Genomic DNA, 25,281 nt, shown 5'->3' on the forward strand with positions numbered 1-25,281 from the left:
TTGAGACTAGGAACTCTACTGATAAAGCCATGCCACAACTCACAAGTCATGGGTGGATTTCTCTGTTAATTGCTCCATGTTTTTTTCCATTTTATGTTTTTAAGATAGAAAAATGATAGCCACTTTATATATCTTATAACTTTTGGAGGTTTAAATTGAAAAAAGCTAATGGTTTTAAAAATTATTTTTAAAAAAACGAGGAGGTATAAAATATTTTATTATTACAAATTTTATTGAAAATTATTTCTAAGGAAAATTTTATTTTTATATAGGAGTTTCTAATTTTAAAAATAAAAAACAAGAAAATATATTTAAATGATGTGAATTGGGTGTCTTTGCCCACTGATTTCCATTGAGGGCACTAAGTGTAATGGTCTAGGAGAGTTGTCCAAATGGATTAATGACAAGGCTAAATCTTATTAGATGGAAAATACCTTACACAACAAAGCATCATTACCACTTTCAAGTGTTATTACTTATTACCCTTTACCCATCTGAAATGAATGAGATGGTCAAAAGGATCTCCCGCCCCATCATACACGTTGAGCTTTAGCATTGAGAATTGTTGCAGGACTTCTTACTTCAAATTTTGAGGCGAAAATAGGGTTGAGGCCATATCATTAAGGCTATGTTTGGTTCTCGAAAAAATTGAGGGAAAAAGCAAGGGAGAGAAAATATAAAAAAAAAATAAAAAGAAAGAAGAAGTGAAGAAAAATAAAAAATAGATTAAAAGTCAATAAATTATTTACATTTGTTATTTCGAACTTATTTTATTTATTTTAATTCATCAATATAAAAATTAAATAATTTAAACATACATGAAATTTTAATTACATTTGATTTTCTTTTATATTTTTCATAAAACAACTAAATATGAAAAAAATCATTTTTCTTACTATTTTTTTTTTCTTTTCTTAGTATTTTCTTGGAACCAAACACAACTTACGTATTTTTTATACATCACAAGCACAGATTTCCCAATTCACAAATTGAATGGGTTTCTTTCCCAATATGTCAAGGTTATGAGTTAGACTCGGCACAAGTTTGGATTGCTCAACTTGATTTCTCAATCTTTAAGTTGAACGGGTTTCTTTCCCAATATATCAAGGTCATTGCAAGTTAGATTTCTCAATCTTTAAGTTGAACGGGTTTCTTTCCCAATATATCAAGGTCATTGCAAGTTAGAGTATCACAAGTCTAAATTTCTCAACCCACAAGTTGAATGGATTTCTTCTCCAAGATGTCAAGGTTAGTGCAAGTTAAGATTGTCGTTAAGCTGCTTTGTACTTTAATACAAGTTGACATCATTTATAGAGAAATTTCTAATTTTAATAATGAAAAACAGGAAGTATATCCAAATTTATACCAAGTATATATATATTTTTTTTGTAACATATGCAGCAGTTTCCTTGTCCAAATGGACACTAGATACGTGTATATCTTTTGTAACATATTAAGTAATTTCCTTTGTTTTATTCCGAATGTTAACCAGAGGACTTCTAAAATAATATTTGAAATTAATTTTGTTTTATTTTCTATTTTTCAACGTTTTAAAAATATCCTTTATTTTTTAAATTACTTTTATTCTTAAAAATATATTTTTATCTCTTTTTAATATTTTATATGAAAGAACTTTATATTAATAAATTAAAAAAGCAACATAGTTCTCCTTCATGAAAAATAAGGCTTTTGAGTTGCATTTTGAAATGCCTAACAATCCCAATTGACTTTTTTCACTAATGAATTTTCTAGTTTTAAGTCATAAATGAAACTATCAACAACGATAACCATTTTTATTTTTTTATTTTACAGTACAAGAGCTTTTACTTTCGTTTTCATGGAGGGGAAAAAAAAAACCTTCAAGAGAAGAGACTTTGGCCTTTTCATTAAAGACAAAAATGTATTCTTTGTGTTGTTTTAAGAGAAAAAAGAAAACATGTTCCTCACTTTTTGGTTTTAGGGATGAAGAGTTTTCCTGTAGAAAGAAAAAGTTTCAAGTTTTTTCGGAAAGAGAATTTATTTATTTATTTAATGGTAATAATTTTTGAGCAATTTTAAAACTCTAAAAAACTTCTTTTATTTCTCTTATTTATTGGGTCAGATCGAGTCAGTCCGCTTAGATACCCAAATCCAACTCCAACACTCCCCCATTCTAGTTGTCTCAAAATCAAATTTAAAATCAATATTTTTGCAATGCCAGTTGTAGTATGGTGTTGAAAAAATAATTATTTCTATTTATTCTTTAGTATAATTAATACAAATCTTATCCCTAAAAATTTGAATTTCATTTAAGTCATGGAAAATGCAAAGAAAATTTATGGGAAAGAAAATAATAAGGAAAAAAAATAAGAAAAGAAAAAGTTGAATAAATAATTTTTAATTCGAAATCTCTTCAATATAAATACTGAAAAATTTTGAAATTTCTTAAATTTTTAAATAGATTTTGTAAAAAAAAATTCCGAGTTCTTTCGGCTGGCAAACTGATAAACTTAGGGCCAATATTTGGTTGGGTTGGTCCGTTAGGAACTGGAGGGCCCATTATAGACCCAAGGCCCAATTTCATTTTTCAGCCGATTCGTTCGCTGTATAAAACTAATAATAAAACCCTAGCAGAGGCCTAGGGTTTGCGAAGAACTGAAGGAGAGAACCCTAGCACATCATCATGGTAAGTTTTCTTACTTTATGCTTGTTCTTTTACTATTACCCTAATAATATGTTTGGTTGCTGAGAAAATGGAAGAGAAGTGGAGAAAAGATGGAACCATGATTCTTATGATTTGGTGTTGATTTGATGTCTGTAAAGTGAAAGCCTCACCCCAGATGTGCCAAATGGTTGTACTAGATATAATGGGCTGGGGACTTTTCTTGGTTCCCAGATGATGGAAAAAGGTTGGATGATTTTAGTATTTTCTTTTGTTTTCCTTCCTGAGAAACCAAACTAAGCTAAATTTGATATTTATTTATTTATATTTTAGGTGGGTTTTCTTAGATCTGTAAGTTTTTCTGGCTCTGGTGCCATCTCTTTGAATGGGTCACCTGATAGTGCCCCTTTGTTTCCATTTGGTTTCTTAGAAAACGTAGGAAATGAAAAATAAATCAAGTTTGATGGAAATTTCTTACTGAACCATTTGGCGTAGTTGAGGTGAGAGTTTAACTTTCCCGGAAATTAAAACTGAAAATAAATGTATGATTCAAAATTATAAGTTCTTTACTACCTTTTTCCTTGGTTTTCTTGGCAACCAAATGGATGATTATGGTTGTCTGATTGCTGAATAATCAAGGGCAAAGAACTGAAGACATGATTTTGTAACACTGACTCTAGTTTTGCCCCTTTTTATGTAAAGATTCAAGTTTGAATTTACTTTCATATGGTTTCTTGGCAGGCAAGTGGGTTGTTAGATATTAATGAGAACAATAATTGCATTGTGAACTGTAATTTTTTGGACTGTCTAAATGCTCACATTTTATAAGATTGACAAAGCCATCTGTTTGGATCCATGGCTCATTGCATGGCATTTTTCTCTGTTACATATTGGAGCTTGTTTGTTTGTCTTTTATAGGCAAAAAATAATATTATAAACAGCATCTAAACAAAAGAGGCTCACCAAAATACACAGAGTATATAACTGTGCAAAAGGGGCAATTAGATGGAGAGATTAACAAAAAAACATCTCTCTTGAATTAAAAAGAGCCCAACTAGTCAACAAAATATAGAATAGACATAGAAGCACTGGCTAAAGGCTTTCTAAAGCCAGAGAGAGCACAGGAAGGAGATTTTAAGAGCTTGAATTATGTGTTTTCTCTAGAGAACAGATTGAATTTCTATCAAACTGGAAAGTGTTCTTGGCAACTCAATTTCGTGGTTAAACATATATTAGAGAAGTTACGTACTTATGCTGCTCTAGCACAGAGTTAGAAGCATCTTCGTAATGTATGCTTCAAATGGGGTAGTTAACAAGGATTCACACATGGATTTTGTTGTTTGAAACAAGTTCCTGGAATTTTGGGATTTTGGTCAAAACCAGGCTGATCAGGACTTGTGGATAATATTCCTGCCTCAAATTAGGTTGAGTTGGATAAGCATCAGTCTGTTAAGGCATATGCTCAAGACACAGTGTTGTTGTGTTGATGGATTTTCATGTGGATAGTTAGAAAAACTATGAATAATAGTTTTAAATGATAAGAATTGTGCTTTGTTGTAGTTCAGAGTGCAATCAATTTAAATTTCACAGGATAATGAGTGCGGTATGAGCTAATGAGGATAGTGTTTAGGTAGGTGATTATTGCAGAACAAGCAGTGGCTTGAACAAATATTATTCAAGGAAATAATACAAAATTCTGAAAGGTCAAACTATTTTAAGATAAGGCTCAAACCTGTTACAATAATGATCAGTTCACTTGATTACTTTATATTCTTATGAATTACAAGGGTGTGTTGATGATTGTTATGTTTTCATCTTTTTGGAAAAATATTGAACCAGGAATTATTCTGCTAAAATGCTAAAACGGCAAGTTCAGATGATTTTTCTTTTTTGGTCTTCTGAATCATTAGTTTGTCTATGATATTAGGTTTCAACTTTCACATGCTTTCATCTTTTTGGAAAATTTAACTGTTAGCTATCGTGCTAGTTCAAATTTTGATGTGAAATTTTCTGCTTTTCCAGCTCTATGCATGTGTTATCTCACCAGGTGCTGAAATTTAATAATTAATTTCTTACAATAATACATCTTCAGATTCCATGTATATTTTGTTACTTCTTTGTCAATGGTTTTCCATTTTAATGTTTTGGTTAAATGTGGAATATACAGGTGAATGTTCCAAAGACAAAGAAGACATATTGTAAGAGCAAGGAGTGCAGGAAGCACACATTGCACAAGGTGACACAGTACAAGAAGGGTAAAGATAGCTTAGCTGCCCAAGGAAAGCGCAGGTACGACCGCAAACAATCAGGTTATGGAGGACAGACAAAACCCGTCTTCCACAAGAAGGTAAAGACCCTTTCTCTGGCATTCTCCTCTTCCTTGCAATTATCAATTGTTTCATGTTTCTTATAATGAGAGAGCTTGTAGGATTTTTCAAATCTGTAGTAGAAGCTTATAAGGGCAAATCCCCATAGCATTGATCCATCTTTTTCTCAAACCAGGCCAAGACAACCAAGAAGATTGTGCTGAGGCTTCAATGCCAGGGTTGCAAACATGTATCGCAACACCCAATCAAGGTCAGTGTCTTGACCATAGATTACTTTTTCCTTCTTTTGGTTTGCTTTGGCATTTGGCATAGTTTTTTTATTATTGCCATTGGGTTTTGCAGAGGTGCAAGCATTTTGAGATTGGAGGGGATAAGAAGGGAAAGGGCACTTCTCTATTTTAGATGGATTATTCATGGTCTTTTTTGCTATACTATCTTCCTTTTAGACCCTTCCTTTTATGTTTGTTCTACTTTTTTGTACTTTGATTATTGTGTTCCATTCCCAAATTTCTGAATATGATTAATTTGTTGGATGTTCTGTGATGCTTGAAGTATGTTTAATTTCAAGATTGAGTACATGTAGGGTTAGGGACTTGTTTTCTTGAATTTCATTCCAAGATTAAGATGCAATATAGATGTCATGGCATGGATGATATTGGATAGCTGCCAGAAAAGTTCTTAAAATCAGTTTTTAAGAATATGTTTTTGATGTATTCTCAAAAATTGTTTTTTTTTTTTCTTAAAAGCGTAAATAGAAAATATTTTTATAAGTTTGACCCTTTTTACTTCTTTTTGGGTTATTTTATTTTTTTATGGTTAAAAAGCAATATATTAAAACAAGACATTCCAGAAAGGCACCCTAGGAAGTATACAAAAGTAGCTTAAGAGCGCCTTAAAAAGGAAAAAGGGGAACAACAAAAACACCTCATCAATCAAAGCCTAACCAATCAACAAAATTAACAATAGAATAAGGTTCAAAAACTAAGTACATCTTAGCGCAAACCCATAGGTTAAAGGAAAGAAAGTTTAAGCCTTTGGATCGCCTTTCATTATCAAAAGCCTAATTATTTTTTTCTTTTCAAACAATCCAAAAAAGGCATATAAGAGCAGGTTGTCATACTTTTTTCCTTTCTTGCCACAAAAAAACCATGTTGCCCTAGTAATGTCTCTCTAACTTCGAAAGGAAGAACTCATGACACCCTAAAAAGAGAAAACAAGTGCCAAAGAATCCTTGTCATATCGTAATGCAATAGAATGTGATTAAGTGTCTCTTTCTTTGAGAGACACAGGTAACATCTGCTAACCAAAGGTCATCCTCTCCTTTGAATCCAATCCAAAGTTAGCACCTTGTTTCAAGTAGCCTCTCAAGCAAAGAAACCTACTCTCGTGACATCCATGAGTTCCAAATTACACTTGAAGGGAAATCGCCTTGTCTTTCCGGTTCCAAAGCCTTGTTAAGAAATTTGACAATAAATTTACCATCTTTTGACTTTGTTTAAACCACTTGATCATTCTCATCCTGTACATCCTCTTTCCTTACGATCTCTAAAAAAAACTCTTCACAATAATCACCTCCTAATCATTAATTCACCTAGAGAATCGGGGAGCCCATACTCCCCCTTTTGTATGGTTTGAAACATTTGACATGCAAGCTTCCTTGGACGACTCTATGGCAAATGAGGGAAAAAAGATACACAATGGATTGTTCCCACACCATCTATCCTTCCAAGATCTCAGCATCTTCCCATTACCCACAAAAAAACAAAGGTCATTATCGCCAAGATATTTTATTCTTTCTTGATGGCTTTCCACAAACCTACCACATTCCTTTCTTTCACTTCATAGGAGCTCCACCCCCCCTTTTTTTCCTCATACTTACCACAAATAACTTGCTTTCAAAGAGCCTTCCATTCTGTTGCAAAAAACCAATTCCATTTCCACAAGAGGGTCTTATTAAGTAATGACAAATTTCTCACCCCCAAACTATCGTTTCCTTTATATGAGCAAACAATAGACCAACTTATTAAATGAGACTTTCGCAACAAGGGCCTTTTCACTTAAAAGAAAATCCCTTTGGATTTGCTCCAATCTCAATCTACTCTTCTTGGATAAAATAAATAGGCATACTAGAGACAATGTTATGAATTAAGGTAAGTCAACCTTTGGAAATTTTCCAAATCGATAATCTTTTCTGAAGCCTTTCCTCCACGTCATCCCAAACAAATTTGAGCTGGGTACCCAAGGGAAGGCTTAAGTAAGAAGACAAAAGAGCACCAATCTTGCAACCAAACTCTTGAGGCAACTCTTCTAAATTCTCCACTTTCCCCATTGGAATGAGCTTTTTTTTTTTTCAAATTAACCCTCAACTTGGACACAGCCTCAAATCACATAAGTAACCAATTCAAATAAGTCATTCGATCTAAAAAAGACTCGTAAAAGACTAAAATGTCTTTAATGGACAACAAATAAGAGATTTTCACTCTCTCTCTTCTTCTACCTCTAATCCTCTAAACAGACAAATGAAAGTTATTTTAAAAAATATTTGGAAGATCAAGAAAGATTTTAGAAGAACATTGTAGTTTCCAAATAGGTTATACTGAATTCTAAATTAACTCTCATATACGATAGAAATACATTATTCAATGTAATTTTATGAGAATTATATGTAATATTTTTTTGGATACCATTAAAATAATTTTTTTTACATGTTTTGGGGTAGATTTCAATCGTATTGATGAGTTGAATTTAAATACATAATTTTCTAAAAATAATAATAATGTTGATATTATTAAAATGTTATTAAATATATAAAATATTTTTTTATATAAATTAAAATAAAATTTTTATGAGTGGGTTATATTTGAGTCAAAAGTCATTTTTGTTTAATTTAATTTCCTTCTTGAACAAATTATATTTTGATTTATATATAAATTAGTCTATATTTTATAAAATTTGGACAATATCACATTGATAGCTAAAATTATGATTTCAATTTCAACTTCAAATTTTTTTATTTAAAAAACTAATTATATAATTATCAAATTATTTATAAAAGAATCTCATAATCAAAAGATTTAGGTTATGTTTGGTTTCATAAAATTTAAGGAAAAAAGTAAAAGAAAGAAAAATAGAGAGAAAAAGTAATAAAAAAAATTAATAATAATAATAATAAATTATTTTTATTTACTACCTTTTTTAACCGTTCATTTAAATATTAAATAATTTGAAAATATGCAAGGTGCTTACTAGTTTTAATTATATTTTATTTTTAATAATTTTTTTCATGGAATAATTAAGAAAATAATTTTTGTTAACAACTTTTTTTTTTTTTTTTGGTTTAGTACTTTCCACTATCCAAACTTAAACTTAAAAGAAATCTCGAAAATTCCGATATAAGAATATATTTTAGTAGGAAACTATCATTACTTTCTAATAACTCAGATTAGAATTTGAGACAGATGGTGTACATGCCACGTGATGCTCACGTGGAGGTGGGTTTAGCCTAAACCGGACGAAACTGTAATATAAGAAACTGGAGAGGAAGCCAAACTGAACCTTCTACTGAAACGAGAACTCTTGAATCCATTAACCTAAGCCAATCCAGAACCTTCTCCTCAGAACTGTTGAATCCGTTAACCCTAACTCCATTTTGCAGAGCCATGCGTGCCCTAACCAAACTCTGCAGTGCCGCCACCGGACGGCGGTTGTTTCCGGCGGCGACTGCAGTGTCTACCAGGTCATACGCTCTGATTCCGATGGTGATAGAACACTCCTCAAGAGGGGAGAGAGCCTACGACATCTTCTCTCGCCTTCTCAAAGAGCGAATCGTGTGTATCAACGGTCCGATCTCCGACGATACTGCCCACGTCGTGGTCGCTCAACTGCTCTTCCTTGAGTCCGAGAACCCTTCTAAACCTATCCACATGTATCTCAACTCTCCCGGCGGCGCTGTCAGCGCAGGTATCAATTTATATTTGTTGAATCCATTGTGATTTATTGATTTATACTGATTTTTTCTCGCATTATTATAATGCTTATAGTATCATGAGATTAAGAGTATATTTACTTCGATAGGATTGCAGTGTAGGACCGAAAAAGATAAACGTTTCAATACTGAAAATTTAGGGGAAAAGAGAGAGAGAGAGAGAGAGAGAGAGAGAGAGAGGGGCTGTGTTTGGATTAAGAAAAGGTTGAGGGAAAGTACAGGGAGAGGGAATAAGTGGGGAAAATGCAAAGAAATAAAAATATATATTTTTTTGATAAATAAGAGTATGCATTAAAAAGTGCATAAGAGTAGACAGGTCGCATACAATGAGTGCCAAAAGACTAAACAGAAAATAGGGGAAGCAAAAAAATAGTCCCTCCCTCAGTGAAGACCCAACCAATCTATAAAAATAATAAGTTTTTAAAATAACTGTTATTCATTCTTATTATTCATGACAAATGAAAAAGAAAAAGTATTTGAGATTTCTTTGCATGCCCAAGCATTTTCCATAATCTAAGTGTAGCTTAATGCATTTCCACACTGAAAAAACATGGAAAAGTTGTTTCTTGATTTATTTTCAAACAATGTTACCTGAAAATGGGTCATCATTGAAAGAATATTAAAAATTATCTATTGAAAAATATGTTTGTTGATGCATTCTCAAAGCTGAAAAGCCATTTTCATTTTTGTTATCAAACAGCTGTATGGGTTTTGTTTGTATAGCATTACTAAAATTGTAAACAAATGTCATATATTTGATTTAGATGTTTACAGTTATAGGGTGTCTAACAACAATGCCTATATAACCATCTTGTTATTTATAAAGAATGATATATTTTCTTGACTTAAAATGTCAATCTTAATTGAAAATTGCTAGTAATGATTTGGTTGTAGATCAATTGCATTTTTCTCAAGTCCTTATGATTTTATTTTTCTGTTATTTGTCTAGGTCTTGCTATTTATGATACAATGCAGTACATTAGGTCGCCAGTTAATACCATTTGTTTGGGTCAAGCTGCATCAATGGGTTCCCTTCTATTGGCTGCGGGTGCCAAGGGTGAGAGACGGGCACTCCCAAATGCCACAATTATGATTCACCAGCCTTCAGGTGGGTACAGTGGGCAGGCAAAGGATATGACTATTCACACAAAACAGATTATTCGGGTTTGGGATTCGCTGAATGCATTGTATGCAAAGCATACTGGACAGTCATTAGATATTATTCAAAAGAATATGGATAGGGATTATTTTATGACCCCAGAAGAGGCAAAGGAGTTTGGGATAATTGATGAGGTTATTGATCAGAGACCAATGGCTTTAGTGACTGATGCAGTTGGGAATGAAGGCAAAGATAAAGGCTCTAATAAGGATTGAGGGTAAGATCTCTTTTGTCGTTTTATTGACAATGTTAAACTTTTGTGGTTTACCAATTATTTTTACATGAGTTCTATTAATTTTATTTATTGGTGGAACCTGTGCTTCAAGGTTTAAGATTTTTCTTGTTTCTGAAACTTTTGTCTGTGACTGTGATAAGGAATTTTTTTTCTGGCCAGGTTTAGGCCTCAAACTTAGAGCTGCCTAAGCACTTGCCATTCCAGGCATCGTGTAATTTGAGGAAAAATGACAAAAAATTAACTTTTCTTCTGGGGAAAAAACCATTCGGGGCCCAACTAGTCAAACTGTCAAATTATATTGCAGGCCTCTATGTTGTTGGCATTCAAGTGTTGGGTTTTAAAAGAATCTGTGTACTTAGCCTCTGTGAGTCACTGTCTCTCAGGCTTCTGATTGTACACGATCTTTTAAGCTTCTATCTCTGCCTTCAGTGTGTGGGTGAAATGTGGGCTTGCCAGTAGTAGCAGCCTGCACTTGTGACCCAACAATTCACACTCATATCTGCCAACCTACTTGGTTAACTGTACAAATTTGTTTGCTTTGACTGCATCCTGATTTGTGGTTTGTCCTCACCATTTTTATGGAACTTAAATAAATGCCGTAAATGTGTTTGTGGAGCAGGATGAATAAATTGTATAATTTGTTGGCTGTGGGAAGTCCTATGCTTGTTTGGTGTGAAGATAAAGGATCTTGTTAGGCTATCAACCATTTAATTTTTGTGCTCTTTTAGTTTTCCCTCCGTTTTTCCTATCTTCTGTTCTTCTATTGTTTGCCTCTCATTTTCTTACTGCTTTCTTGTTCCAATTCGGTCAATTGACTGGTGTAAATTTACGAAAGAGTGGGATAAGGTTTTAAGGATACCTGTAACCTCCAAATATGGTGTTGCAAATGTGCTACATGTGGAACTGTGAGGCATTATCGATGAAATTAGTTTGTAAGACTGCAGAATAGATTGTTGTACTGAAAGGATTTCTAGTATAAAGAGTAATCTCCCAGGAGAGGATGAACTAGATATATGTATATAGTAGTTGTGGAGAAACATAATTAGGTTGAAGCAATGGTAGAGAGGTTGAGCTTTGCAGTTGTTTGTTTGGAGCCTTAAACACAAATTGTCATATATCATAAATATGGATCAAATAAATCTGATTCTAAGTGACTCAAAAGCCTGGATCAATTTTTTTGTGGTTGTGCCCAATGCTATTGGTTCTCTCTGCATGTCCTCTAAGGTGCCTTTTCTTGTCTTCCATTTATTTTATTTTTATTGTTATTGGATAGAAGCCCTGTTTAAATTCTGACTATTATCTGATTTGTTGGAGCTGAAAAGTAGATGCATTGTCTGGAGATTATCATTAGGGATTCCATTATTTCTTTGCATGACACTTTGGTTGGCCTAATGCTGAATAGAGAGAAATCAGGGCATATCCCAATCTGATGGTTGTCTCAGCTGTGGGGTGTTGGCCAAGATGTGAATGGTGATGTCGTGTTTGGAAAATCTTTACATTTGAAAGGAAAGAATTGATTGATGACCCAAAGTCCCTGACACACTTTGAATGAGACTAGTAGAAATTTAATTTGACTCCAACTGGGATATGTAGGATCAATCTAGTTGGAAGGTCAACTTCTATTTGTTCTGAAGTTAACTGTTTTGCCTACGGGCCTCTCCTGCCCAAATCCTTCTAGTCATTGGTGTGGAAAATAAAAACAGGGCTCATTCTTAAGCCACATTCCTAAGTAATTTAATCTCTTGCCTTGTCCTTCTTTCTGTTGCGTGTGTTGGTCATCCACAGAACATGTGCTGTCCTTGCAAGCCTTGGGTTAGTAGTAAACATGTGGGTTGAACTTTATTGTGTTTTCAATGAACTTTGTTGCCTATGGATGTGTAGGCATTGCAAAACTTTCAGCTCTTCCGGTGAACTTTGTTTCTCCCTATGTTATTTCAGTGGTATATCACAACTGTTTCCACATAACAATGTTAGCATGGTTGTAATTTGGCATTCTTGCTTAGACAACTTCCAAGAATGTGCATATTGCTGATTTTCCCAGAGAGTGGAGACCCTTGCACTTTTCTTTTAGGTTATAGGAATTTTACATGTTGAATGGTCATTATTAGTATATTGATTCCTCTTAACTTCTCAAAAAAGAAAGGGAGGAAGAAGAAGAAGGAAGAAAACAAAAACTACTACATTCAGTACATATTTCTGATTCATGTTTGTGTGTGCCTTTAGAGACCTTTATGTGCTCATGTTTGTTACATGACACATTTTCCAAAAAGCTGATGTCAGACCGATTGATGTAAATATTTCAGGTGGTTATATTTTCCACCTCTCTCTCTCTATACGTGTGTGTTTTCTAAAATGTCTTGATTCCAACTAGGATTTTTCCCAAACCTTGTTGGTCGAAGTGTAATTCATAGAAAACAAGACACATGAGGATAGCATAATTCATAAAAATCAGAACATGAAGGCATTCTGTTTTCTTAATTTGGCTGCATTTGTTTGATTGTCTGAAGATGAATAAGGGATACAAATACCAAGGACCCCTGTTACTTTGGTATACCTTTTTTGGACTTTACATGTGAATACATTGTAAGAGCTCAGGAGTTTGATCTATTAAGGGTAGACTAGTAATACTAGGTTTGAATTAATGTTTTATACACCCAAATTCTTATATGCATCCAAATAAATGGAGTTACAGATCAAAAGTTTCATGCATTGTGCATATAGCCTGTAGGGAATTTACCGATCATTACATTTTATCTACTGCAGCAATTTCAAGATCATTATCTACAAATTCCTGGAAAATATACATGTTGCTTTTTAAATTGTTTATATTTCCTTTATTTTACCAATACCACATGTTGGTGTCTTAGCTCTGTTTGGAGTACATTGTTATGCATGTCTAATTGCTTGCAGATTCCCAAAGGATATCAAGCTGCATAGCTGTGATGAGTTTTATGGATAATGATAAACAAATAATCTGCTGTTACATGTGGGTATTGAAGCCTGAATCAAAATTATATTTAAAACAAAAGCTTGCTAGTCTACTTTTCTACTATGAACAATAGTCAGTCTGAGAATTGTTCTGTTTTGAAACTAGCTCAGCTGCTCCCCATGTTTTTTGTCCCAGTTATCTCCCATTTAATTCATTTTTTTAAGTTCGTGTGTGTTCAGATATTATTCAGTTAGAGATCTTGGCAGACCTGATTTTGCTGTCTGAAATTACAATAACTGTTTAGTTTTTTCTAGAATTGCCGGCCAAAATTGTTCTCAATCATCTTCCTTGGATTACTAACTTCTGTCGATCTTGATCTTGTTGCAGGTGATGGGGTAGCTGGCTGCAGCTATGGCTTTATTTCGGGGACTCTTTTTTTTTTTTGTACGGGGCTAGCATTCACTTATCTATTTATGAATCAAGTCATTATTTTAATACTCAATAATTTAGATTTTCATCGGGAACATGCTTAGCAATTTTGTGAGACTTTCTTTTTTTCACATATTTATGACTGAAACTCAAGCGGATTCTCATCAACACCATTTTGATTGTAAATTTGAAGATGGCATTGCTATCACATTCATAGGAAAGGAGTTTCTGTAACACTCGGATAAAATGGGTCCTTTGTGTTTTTCTGAACAATATGGAAAGAGGGGAATAGATCCTTCGAAAGTAGATTTTGGTAGTGAAGAGGATGTGTTCCTTAAAACTCACTTTGTCTGGCGTAGAGGCTCTGTGGTGAATGCATATCTCCATTTTGTTTACTTCCCTGATGGTTTAGTAGTTCTCAACTAATTGGCTTGGCCTCAGGATTTGGCAGAGAGTACTAATAATGGTTTAGTATATTAACATTCAAACTTAAGACCATAAATGAAATTAAACCATAAAAGTAATGATGATAATAGAGATAAATTATCTTATAAAAGTAAGCTTTGTTATCAATAATAATATACTTTTTTATATTTCCATTTTTAAAAAATGAATTTACCAATTTTAATTGTCTATTTCAGCATTCCAATATGTCATTTTTAGCATCAGAAACAAGTTGAGCTACTGATTTGAACACTGCTGTGAAGCAATGTCTGCCTTTAAGAAAACAATGTCATAAAGATCATACAATGGGGTATTGTTTAAGCTATATTCCCATTCAGCTATAAACCTTTATTTGTGTCTATATTACTCCATTTTCAGAAAATTCATGATGATTTCTTCTAAGGGAAAATCACCCTGATATCAGTGTGAAGAATTGACTACCTCCATGGTAGGAAATGCAGGAGGAGATTATGATACATGACAGGTTGAGGATCTGCTCTGTATAATAAACAAGAATTGCCAACAAAATCTACTCATGACCCATATTCATTCACTCGAACCTCAATTTTATGAAGCAGCCAAATGCCCAAGAATGATACTACGTGAAAATCATCAACAACATGGTTGCAGTCCATAAATTTGTTAAAGTGTAAAGCTTGCTCTTATAACAGCAACATAAACTCTCTGACCTGATTAAGATTCATCAAGACTCGGGTTTTATCCATAGTGAGCAACACTGAGAATTTGATGAAATCCTAGGGTTCATAAATTCAACAGAAATCTTGTGCTCTATAGAAAGATTAGTAAATACATTTGGCATATAAAGTATCAGCAGCCAGAGGAGTACTAGAAGCAATGAACACTTACCACCAAAGATGAATTTTCCCCCAACCTTGTCCTGTATAACCAGGGATATATACTGTTCTTACCACTGAACAATCAACTAGCTAACATGCATCCCATGTTTGAGCTTAATGGAGCTCAAGCTCATGGCAGGTGCAGCTTGCTCTCTGCACTCTAGTCTCACTTCTCTGAGCTTGGAAAGCTTAGTTTTGTCATAAACAAGGATTGAATGCTGTGCATAACAAAGGCTGCACCAATGCTTATAGGGGTGTCATCCATGGAGCTCCATTAACTGAGCAAGTGTTAAGAGTTCAGAGCAGATGCATACATAGGATGATCAGTCATGGCAAATTCATAACAAGCAAAAAACACAGCAAACGTTAAAGAGTTCAAAGCAGGGTACGTCTACAAGTCATGGCAAATACAGAACCACAAAAAGCATAGTGATAGCATAACCTACTAATAAGACCAGTTTCCAAGCATGGTTTTTCTTATTTGAGCTTATCCATCGTAAGTTCCCCATTAAGACAGACCTCTTCACTGCTGCCTGAGTCCACACTCCATCATTCAGTAGCAGGGATCATGTTTCCTTCCTCAGTTTAAAAGAAAGGTGCTCTGCTAGGCACCCCTTTTCTCTTATTCACCCTCTTCGGGGGACTCTGTGTCTTATTCACACTTGGCTTTGGTGGGGGCTTCTTTTTTGGCTTTTTTGGGGCAAGATAGGGAGGATCTGAACTGGTCAGATTTGTAGAAACTGCTGCGACCTGAGAATATTGATGTGAAAAAAGAGCGCAAATGCCAAATTTTATGAATATATTGTTTAACACAATTATTACCTTGCATGAGATAGAGCAGTAGGTATAGATGCTTGGTTTAAATATGATCCGATGGCAAACTTTGCACATTTCACCAGAATTCAGTTCCCGTCCAGAGTGCGGAAGAGGGTTTACGGCTAAAACTTTCTTACCATTGCATCTATAAGGCTGGAAAGTCAAGTTATATTAGATTCAATAAAAAAAAAGTATAGTAATAAATGTCAAAAGATCAAATCAGGTTTGCTGTACATGTTAGCTTGAGAAAAAGTGTCACTTAAAATAGTAAAAATCTACAAAAATATATAAATAGGGGCCGCCAAGATGAAAAAGGAAAAAAACTAATAAGAGTGGCACATCTTATGGATATAAAGTTCTTTCCTACACAAAATAGAATAATAAAAATCTTCTAATTTCTATATCAAAACTTGTCAGGGGAATCAAGGCATGTGTTTAACAACTAACAATCAACAATAATTGGTTCTCATATTGAGGTCTCTGATCTATTCGTTACAAATACAAATAACAAAATTAAGTGACGGAAAACCAGACCGCCGCCAAACCTTATGGGCTAGAAAACTAAACTATCACCAAACCTAAATTAGAGAAGTGTAAAAAATAAAATAACCAAAAACCAAAAACAAAAGAACCAACAACAACAAACAGAGAAAAAAAAAATAGTAGACATTTCAGTCCATTAGCAGCAGTAATTAAAAACCGCCTGTAAAAGGTGGACCCAAGTGAAGATGCTCCTCCTGATGTGCTTTTTAAAGCAGTTTCCAAATTTTTGCTACCGCTACTGTCCACAGTGAAAATGTTTTGTCTGATTTTTAGTGGCAATTCATGGTATTCAACACTAAGAATGTTCTTCCCATGGCAGGTATTGGAAAAAACCTGTAACCGGCTACATCAAACAAATTTGTAAATTCCCTGTGAATATGCCACTATTAACAAAAGTAATGGGAGCCATATAAAGCATTCATGGTATTGATTATTTCTATTAAAAAATTAACCGCCAAAAATACTTTATCTTGTATGATATTTGATTTATCAACTTAGTGAGAAAATGTCCATGACCTTGTCTTCCCTTTCTCGAAGCAGAAAAATAATGGTATATTATGTTTTTCCTAAATTAAGAAATCAAATATGGCACAAAAGCCTCTCTCAGAGGAACACAAGCAGTAGCGCATATTGACATTTTCCTGAACTTCAGGAATTGAAACTGTTTTATGGTCAGGGACCTAGATGGGCTATGCAGTGTGAACTAGGGTAATACTTCTTCCCCTACTCCCCAACCCAATGATAACAGGGCCTTCCAACAACCATCCAATCTATTAAAAATTTAATCTTTACAGGGTCTGAAAAAAGAAGGGGCTTGGGATTCCCTTCTTGGACCGCACCTTCGCCTTACAACCTATAAGGCAGGTAATGCTGGAAAAATGCACTTGAGCAAAATTGATGGCTGAAAGGGTGCTTTTGTATGAGCTGCTCTTGGAACCCAGAATCAACACCAAAGATGAAGAGAATGAGTTTGATTTCACTGGCCTCAGTAGAACAAGATTTTTTATTTTTTATTTGTCAAAAACAAAAATATTTTCATTAACAAAGTAAACAAGAGAAGGATAAAAAATCCTTCCCTAAATACACAAGAAGATATAATTATGTCATCAGTTAACTGTAGGTGAGACACTCCATGAATGGTCTGAATATTTTATACACCAAGTAGAGAAGATGAGATTATATTTAACTAAAGAAGAATTATAACAGCTATGGAGGAATCGTTAAATTAAGAGGTCGAAGGCCAAGGTAAGAATAGGAGTTATGGTGACAATATGGATTTTTACATTTCCTGCCTGTGTGACTAAGATTTTTACATTGTTCTGACACAAAATAATTTAAAGTAAGAACCGCATGCACTGAATGCAGTTTCCTGCAGAGAAAGGACCATAAACAGAAAAAAAAAAATTGATAAGTTTGAAACTGCAGTGGCATCTATGCTGTTTTGACTCAAAAAATTTTATCATAAGAACCGCTAGCACTAAATGCGATTTCCTTCAGAGAGACCAAAACAAAAAACAAAAACAAGAAACAAATGCATGGCAAGTTTCAAGCTGAGGTGGCATGTAACACACTATTCACTGTCGCTACATTACTTTGTAGTGAACACTCGATATTTCAATTTTTTTTTATTTTGTAGCAATTTTGAAGAAAACTCATCAAGATTCACATAAAGAAGGAATTTGTGTAACTGTATAACCTTTGAATTGTCATAGCAACTACTTTTGCTTCTTTAGAAATATAACATAGTCAATCTATTACCATATCACATCAATGTAATCAACAGAAACCAAATTATATAGAATAGCCCCAATAATTAACTTAAGATGATGAATGTATTGAATGATATCAACACAATTAGCTATAACAATGGATCAATAATAACATTTCTGAATAAATCAGTTGAACACAAAATGAAAAAGTGCAAGCAACAAACACAATGGTAGCTTTTGTATAAAATAAGCACAAGAAATGGAGCAATTTAAATCAGACGCACTAAGAAATCCAAGGCACTGTTTGGACAACACATGAAAATTATTCCATTTTGCTCTAACTATTTCTTTTGTTTTCTATTTGCAGTTATGGGAATATAAAGAGATAATGTTTTAAATTTTTATTAAAATTTTTAGTGATGTTTTATTAAATAACTACATTCTAATTTCAATATCTACTCTTGGAATCTATAAAACAATATAATTTGATTCATAAATTGTTCAATTGACAATCCTTACATAGAAAATATTAACAAGTTAAAAGAGAGAAAAACGTAATGATTAATAGATAACACAAGAAGGGAAGAAGTATATAGTAGAGTCCTTAACACAAGAGGTTTGAGCTCTCCCAACTACTAAAGGAATATTTATTTCCAAAAGTAGCATGGGAGAAGTCATATTCTTAAAGTTGGGGCAACAAACATAAAGCCCTAATGGAAAAATTCTATGAATATCAATAATATAGAAATTAAAATGCTCATACAAACTTTTTAACCAACAAATAGAGAGAGGTACCTGGATTTGAGAACAGTCTATATGCTTCTGCATGTCGGCGAGGAGAACAACATCTTTATGCACATGCTTATATATTTGCAGTTTTTTATGATTGGAATGTGCATCAGCAGAAACACAAGATTCACACATACCAGCATCACAATTAATGCAGTATACGTTTAGCTCACTCTTACGCCCTTCATGAATCAAGCAAGCACCTAAAAAGTCTGTACGTAAGAACGAATCAAGCCATGCAGGTTTCTGCTTCTTATGATAGATCTGAGGCTCAGGCTGCAAAAGTTTATCAAAATCAATAAATCGTACACAAGGAAGTATGTCTAAATTTCAACAACCCCTAGAATGCAAAGAAAAGAAAATAACATAAAAGGATTCATTATGAAGGATAATTGTGACCATATATCAGTTGAGGAAACAAGTGGAAGGAGAAACTAATATTGAAAAATATAGATCATAGAACATCCAAAACAAAGAAACTTCAAATCATGAAAAACTTCTCACAGTATAAAAAGCCCAAAGAAAAACCACATTTAAGGAGTAAAATACATTGAAAGAAGGATCCATTATAAAAGCCTTAACTGAGCAGAGAAACATCTGTTTGCTTACCAAGCAGATAGCCAGATACCTTTTCCTTTCTAAGCAACTGGCCCACAAATCAGAGGGACATGAGGCCAATAGCAACTATCAATAACTTAGAATATTGAATTGACATTGATGCAAGAATGGGCTTAATGTGAGAAACCAGGTGTACGGTCAATTGTCAAATTAGTGTGTTACTTTAATGCTGAAGATTGATAGGAAATGTGGAACTTCACACTTGGAAGTTGGAATTGACCTACATTCCCTCATTCTAATTGTCTCTTTTGTAAAAACTAATGAATCTTCATGAAAAACCTGTATTAAATCATAAATTCTTCATTCACTTATTACAAAGAAGAAATTTTTTTTTAAAAAAAAGGTAATAACTTTTAAGTTAACAACTTTAAGAACAATTTAACTTAAAGTCAATTTAAGTCATTAAATAATAAGTATTAAGTTTTACCTTACACCCATTAACTATTTTGACTTAATATTTAAAGTTAAATTTTACTTTAAATTGTGATATTTAATCATTTTACTAAATATGTTTAATTTACTTAATGATATTTAATCATTTTACTAAAAATCTTAGTGATATTTACCAAACACCAACAAAGTATAAGCATTGGTATGAGCCTAAGTGTTTTTTTAGTTGAGGACAAGGAGCCCTACTAAGAAATCAAAGACTTAATTACTTTGGTTCCTAGTCAACGCCCAAATTGTCTATGTTTTCTTCCATTCCGTTGGCATCATGAACCTTTCTGATCATATACATTTGCATGTGAATTCATCTATTATGGGTTTCCTTAAATCTCAACATCTCAGTACAAAATGGATTGGAACCCACAACTCAATTCTCCTGTAGTCTCATTTTACGACCACTACCCTACACCCAGATAGTAAAAACAAAGCTCAAAGCTCTACTCAAACTGGGACTAGTACAGTACGTTGGCATTGATCTATATTCTCCATTCAAGCCTTTCTTCTCCTTCACCCCAAACACCAATCATCTCCAGCATTCTTTTCTCTGAGGCAATGTGTCGAACAACTTACATGCAACAACCCAGATATACAAATGACTATCCTTGAATCACCTCTTATCACGCTAATCTTTAGAAAACAATGAAGGATCTAACGCAATAAATATACCAAAAAAATAAGATAAATTAAATTTAACAAAAAAAAAAAAAAAAACAGAAGACAGAAGGACAAACCACACACAAAAACAAAACGAAGCACCACATACATGCTTGAGGCTGGAGCATAAATTCAGCGTCCATCAACCAAAACCCAGATCCATCCACCCATCCATTGCTTCACCCCCCAGCCATTAACACGATTTATGAATCTTCTCCATTTTTCTCTACACATACAGAGGGAGAGAGAGAGAGAGAGAGAGAGAGAGAGAGAGCTCTATCTTCCAGAATTTCATCTTTTGATTATTCCTTGAAACAGAAATTATTATATAGAAATTAATAATCCATCCTTTCTAATTCTTTTTCGATTTTCTATGACAGATCGTACCAAGTTTACAAAATATTATTTATTAAGTGTATTGGAATTTAAATCGCAAAAAATACTTTGTATCATTTTCATCAATAATTAATATTATTGCTACAAATTTCTTTGTATGACATTTTCTTCTTGAGGAAAAAAAATGAAAAAAGATTTATCTTATAACTTTAAAAATCACATTTTTTTAATTTATTATGTCTTGTTTGGTAACGGTGTTATTATGATGTTTTATAAAACAAAGATTTGTTTAAAAACTTATAATATTTTTAAGCATTTTTTTATTTTAAAAATGATTTTTTATATGAATTCCATAAACAAGTGAAAATAATATAAAATAACTAAAATGTGATGTGTATATATATATATATATAACGTCATTTTTTATTTTTATTTTAAAAAAAAAAATTGATTACCAAACGTATTTTCTTTTTTTAATTCTGAATAAGAAAAACCTGTTTTCAAAAATATTTATCAAACATGCCCTTACTTTTTAAAATATTTTTTGAAAACCATTATTTTTTCGATATAAACCTCTAAAAAATATAGATTTATTTTATTACTTTAAAAATGACATTTTAAATATTTAAAATTTAAGGTAGTAAAATGTTTTATATACTTTAATTTTTTTAAAAGCTGTTAGCTTTCAATGTAAGTCTCTAAGAGCTCATATATCCCCTATAAAAAATACTATTATTTTATAATTTTAAAAACATAAAAGAAGAAGTATAATTAAATGGATACAAAACTATATGTGATAATTAATTTTAGGACAAAAATTTTATTTAAGAACTCAAAAATAAAAAATAAATTTTTTTTCTTAAAAATAACAACTTGTTTTTCATAATAACATTTTAGAAGCCATTTTAGAAAGTCAATCAAACATTGAAATGACAAGCTATTCTAAATGAGGAAAATGATTTTCAAAATTAATTTTCAAATAGGGTTTAATTTTTAAATATTAAATGATATATATATATGGTAAAAAATCCAAAATAAAATAAAAAACCTACAAACATGCTAATTAAAAAGGGTAATGTTTGATTTAGAGTATGAAATGAGGTAAAGTGAAAAATAATTTTTTTTAGAAAGAAAAACACTAAAATGAAAACACACAATTTGGGACGAGGAAAAGCATGTGTTCTAGTGAAACATAATCCCATGTAGTAAAAAAGAAGGGATCTTTCTTGATATAGTAAATATCCTATATAAAGAAAAAAAATGAATGAAAAAATTCAATAATGAAATTAATTTGAATTTATTCTTTTTAGAATTTGAGTTCTTTACTCTCAAAATGGATAAATAATCAAAATCAAGACATTGTAAGTGCTCGTTTTTTAACAAACAAAACATTTGATTGAATAAATTAAAATTTGAAGTCGATGACATATTCAAACTCGAGTCAATTCCACATCCTATGGTTATACACTTTAGGAAAATGGGATTAAAATTCAAAACCGAAACAGGAATGATAACCCAAAAAACTAAGAGATTTAAATCATAGGCAATGAATTGCACTATAAATCGAGGTACTTGAATTACTAAATACAAAATAAAATAAAATAAAGAAAAAATGAGAAAACCCACTGCCTTTTTATAGATCTACAATTTAGTTTAATCATTATTTGCGAAAACAACTTTCAATCGATGAATTTATAATAAAAGAATGCATATAATTGAAAGTGAATAAACAGAAATGAGATTGCAGGTTGATTACCTCGCTTGTCAATGGTATGGATGGACTCACCATTTTTCTTTAAAGTTCAATCTCGCCTTAACCTTTTATCACACTTATAGAAACTTTAAACTGAAAATTTTGTAACTAGATTGGATCAAATGGAAATAGATTTTAAAAAACACATAGTTGCAACAAGGGGAAGGTTTATCTTGAACATCTAAAAACATTAAATCAATGGTTGTAATTAATCGATGAAATCGAGGTGTATGTAACCATTTAAAATTTTTCCTTATATTACGTGGCAAAAAAGAGTAAATATTTAGAAGATATACTAAATTGGAATAGTTGAACACTTTTTTTATATATATAAGAGGGCATTTATGATGTTTCATTAAAAGACAAAAATATAATTATTCCAAGGTCACGTAGATAGACAAACAGTGACATGATTGTATAATTACGTGAAACTCTTATATTTTATTCAAAATAGACTGACGCGAATAAAAGTATAAAACATAATAGAAATGTAAACCATATATAAAATTAATGCATATACACAATATTGTGAAAAAAAATCTAATTAATATATATAACTCGGTTTTCACCACCATTTTCTCCTTACAATCTTTAATTACACTCATTGAGCAAGGAAAGGAAGGTTTATGTATGTTAACCATATGAAAGCAATAAATCTTTGGTGGTAATTAAATTAAGGGGTGTATATTGATTGAAACTTTCTTCTTCTACTAGCAAAAAAGAAAAAAGAAACTTATTTAATTTTAGAAACTTTCATTTAATTATAATACAAAGGATTTAATTATAATTTTAGAAATTGAAATATGAATTTAAGGATAATAATATAATTTTTGTAATTCTAATAATTTATTTTTCGTAGTTATAAATTTTAATTATGATGTACAAATAACAACCATTTTAAAAAAATATATATTTCCAAATTTAAAATTTTACTTATTTTAAAAATTGAAATAGCATGGTTCAACAAAAAATTTTTGAATATGCCTAGCATGTTACCTTAGTTATGCAAAAATATTAGTTTTTAAAAGTTTTAAAATTTAAGATAAAAAGTGACGGATTTTATTGTTTTTAAGTTGATGACACTCAAAATAATTTTTCTAAATTTTTATATTTAGTGATTTTTCTTAGCCATTTTTTTTTTTAAGTAAAAGTTATCAATTTATAACTAAAGCTAGTATTTGTAATCGTAAAATATGTAAAAAGTAATTAATACACGATTTACCTCCCTCTTAGGTGATTATCTTAGATTGATTGAGACCTTAAACTGGTTAAGACGTAAGCTTAAGAAAGAGATCACTACACATAATTCATGGAATCTTTGAAAACACCTTGTGTTTAGTGGTCAATAGGAGATAAACACAAAAAAAAGAGTGTTCCTAATACTTTCCTTTTGAGGTTGACATAAAAGAAAAGAAAAAGGCAAGAAAATGTAACACAAAGGGGTATTCTTGGTGATTGTTTACCAAATATCAGGACAATGTTGTCAGCAAAATGACATATGACACTACCTCTACAATTCAACTATGTGAAGAAACAATATCTATATATACCAACATATGCAAATACACAACTTAAATGAAAGAGCCTAATTTACATATCCACTCATAATATTTGATATATTTGGTTAATTACCATAGCTAATTTAATTATTATTTTTTATTTTAATGATCTATGAATATTATTTTTCATATAGTTATATGTAATAATATACACAATATTCATTTAAAATTGTAATATATAGATAATATCATTCGTCTATGCACATGAATAATATTTATGTATGTACATTGAGAACAATAATTTAATTTGTAAATACATTAGATAATGTTGAAGTATTCAATTAATTATTGCCATTAATTTTTTATAAATTGTTTATAACTAATCTCCTCAATAATAACAATGAGAACAAAGATCTAATTAATATATGTCCACTTGATATGATTGAGACATCTCATTAATTACTATCATTAGCTATTTTGTCCTTGGTTAAATCAAATTGATCTTTCTTTCACACTTGCCCAATACTTTATATCTAAATTAAATCAAATGAAAAAAGATAAAAATATATAAGCTACAAGGAGAGGATGGTCCAACAATGTTAAATTAATAATCTATATACAACAACCAGTACCGAATAAATTAAAGGTATCATCGATGATAGGATCATGTGTCACTTAATGAGACCACATTTTTTAGTTATCGCCCTGACCAACTTAGCTACCTTGGTGGGTAAAATGCAAAAACCACTAATCACAATTAAAAAAATAAATAATGACCCCAAAACTAAGGTGGTGAACTATGGTTAAAGAAAAATCGACATAACCCAACCCATGGTTTCCAATCAAAATGCCCATTTTGCTCATAACCTTAACAAACCTTCTTCCCCCCTCACAAACAATGCGATATACTTCTATTATTCCTCTTTCCTCTAATGCAATTCGAGATGGGGTTGAAACAATGTAATATACTTCTACTATTTATTTTTCTTCTAATGCAATTAGACATAGGGGTGAAATCACGATCTAACACATCTAACTCTTAATTATAGAACTCGCATTCCATGTAAAAGACATATCTTTTTAAGTCTTGAAGACTTTAACAAATCTTTCA

General features: G+C 31.9%; 3 protein-coding genes across 9 annotated transcripts; 2 read left to right on the plus strand and 1 right to left on the minus strand.

Moving 5' to 3' along the window:
• The first annotated feature begins 2,518 nt into the window (after positions 1-2,518).
• LOC100259458 (large ribosomal subunit protein eL42) lies at positions 2,519-5,535 on the plus strand. Of its 2 annotated transcripts, XM_010650179.3 has the most exons (4): positions 2,519-2,665; positions 4,809-4,988; positions 5,144-5,218; positions 5,311-5,535. In XM_010650179.3, exons 1-4 carry the CDS (start codon positions 2,663-2,665, stop codon positions 5,368-5,370), a joined length of 318 nt encoding a protein of 105 aa, XP_010648481.1. In that variant the 5' UTR covers positions 2,519-2,662; the 3' UTR covers positions 5,371-5,535. The 2 variants fall into 2 exon arrangements, with proteins under 2 accessions (XP_010648481.1, XP_059593716.1); XM_059737733.1 differs by having other exon boundaries at positions 2,563-2,665; positions 5,144-5,535.
• Positions 5,536-8,361: 2,826 nt separating this feature from the next.
• On the plus strand, positions 8,362-14,026 carry LOC100266180 (ATP-dependent Clp protease proteolytic subunit 2, mitochondrial). 2 transcript variants are annotated; one of them, XR_002032102.2, is made up of 4 exons: positions 8,362-8,928; positions 9,903-10,329; positions 13,258-13,333; positions 13,664-14,026. XR_002032102.2 is itself a non-coding variant. In XM_002277033.5 (3 exons), exons 1-2 carry the CDS (start codon positions 8,628-8,630, stop codon positions 10,325-10,327), a joined length of 726 nt encoding a protein of 241 aa, XP_002277069.1. In that variant the 5' UTR covers positions 8,362-8,627; the 3' UTR covers positions 10,328-10,329; positions 13,664-14,026. The 2 variants fall into 2 exon arrangements, 1 of the variants encoding a protein (XP_002277069.1); XM_002277033.5 differs by lacking the exon at positions 13,258-13,333.
• Positions 14,027-15,231: 1,205 nt separating this feature from the next.
• LOC100853809 (protein RGF1 INDUCIBLE TRANSCRIPTION FACTOR 1) lies at positions 15,232-22,815 on the minus strand. 5 transcript variants are annotated; one of them, XR_002032109.2, is made up of 5 exons: positions 20,660-21,033; positions 18,870-19,139; positions 15,829-15,975; positions 15,453-15,756; positions 15,232-15,284 (listed from the first exon to the last, which is right to left on the minus strand). XR_002032109.2 is itself a non-coding variant. In XM_003631189.4 (4 exons), the coding sequence occupies exons 1-4, from the start codon at positions 22,705-22,707 to the stop codon at positions 15,592-15,594; spliced, it is 615 nt and encodes a 204-aa protein (XP_003631237.2). In that variant the 5' UTR covers positions 22,708-22,815; the 3' UTR covers positions 15,232-15,591. The 5 variants fall into 5 exon arrangements, 3 of the variants coding, with proteins under 3 accessions (XP_003631237.2, XP_019081462.1, XP_059593707.1); XR_009465952.1 differs by having other exon boundaries at positions 20,692-21,026; XM_003631189.4 differs by lacking the exon at positions 20,660-21,033 and adding an exon at positions 22,675-22,815 and having other exon boundaries at positions 15,232-15,756.
• Between the last annotated feature and the right edge of the window lie 2,466 nt (positions 22,816-25,281).

This window comes from Vitis vinifera, chromosome 1 (assembly GCF_030704535.1).
Source record: "Vitis vinifera cultivar Pinot Noir 40024 chromosome 1, ASM3070453v1".
NCBI lineage: Eukaryota > Viridiplantae > Streptophyta > Magnoliopsida > Vitales > Vitaceae > Vitis > Vitis vinifera.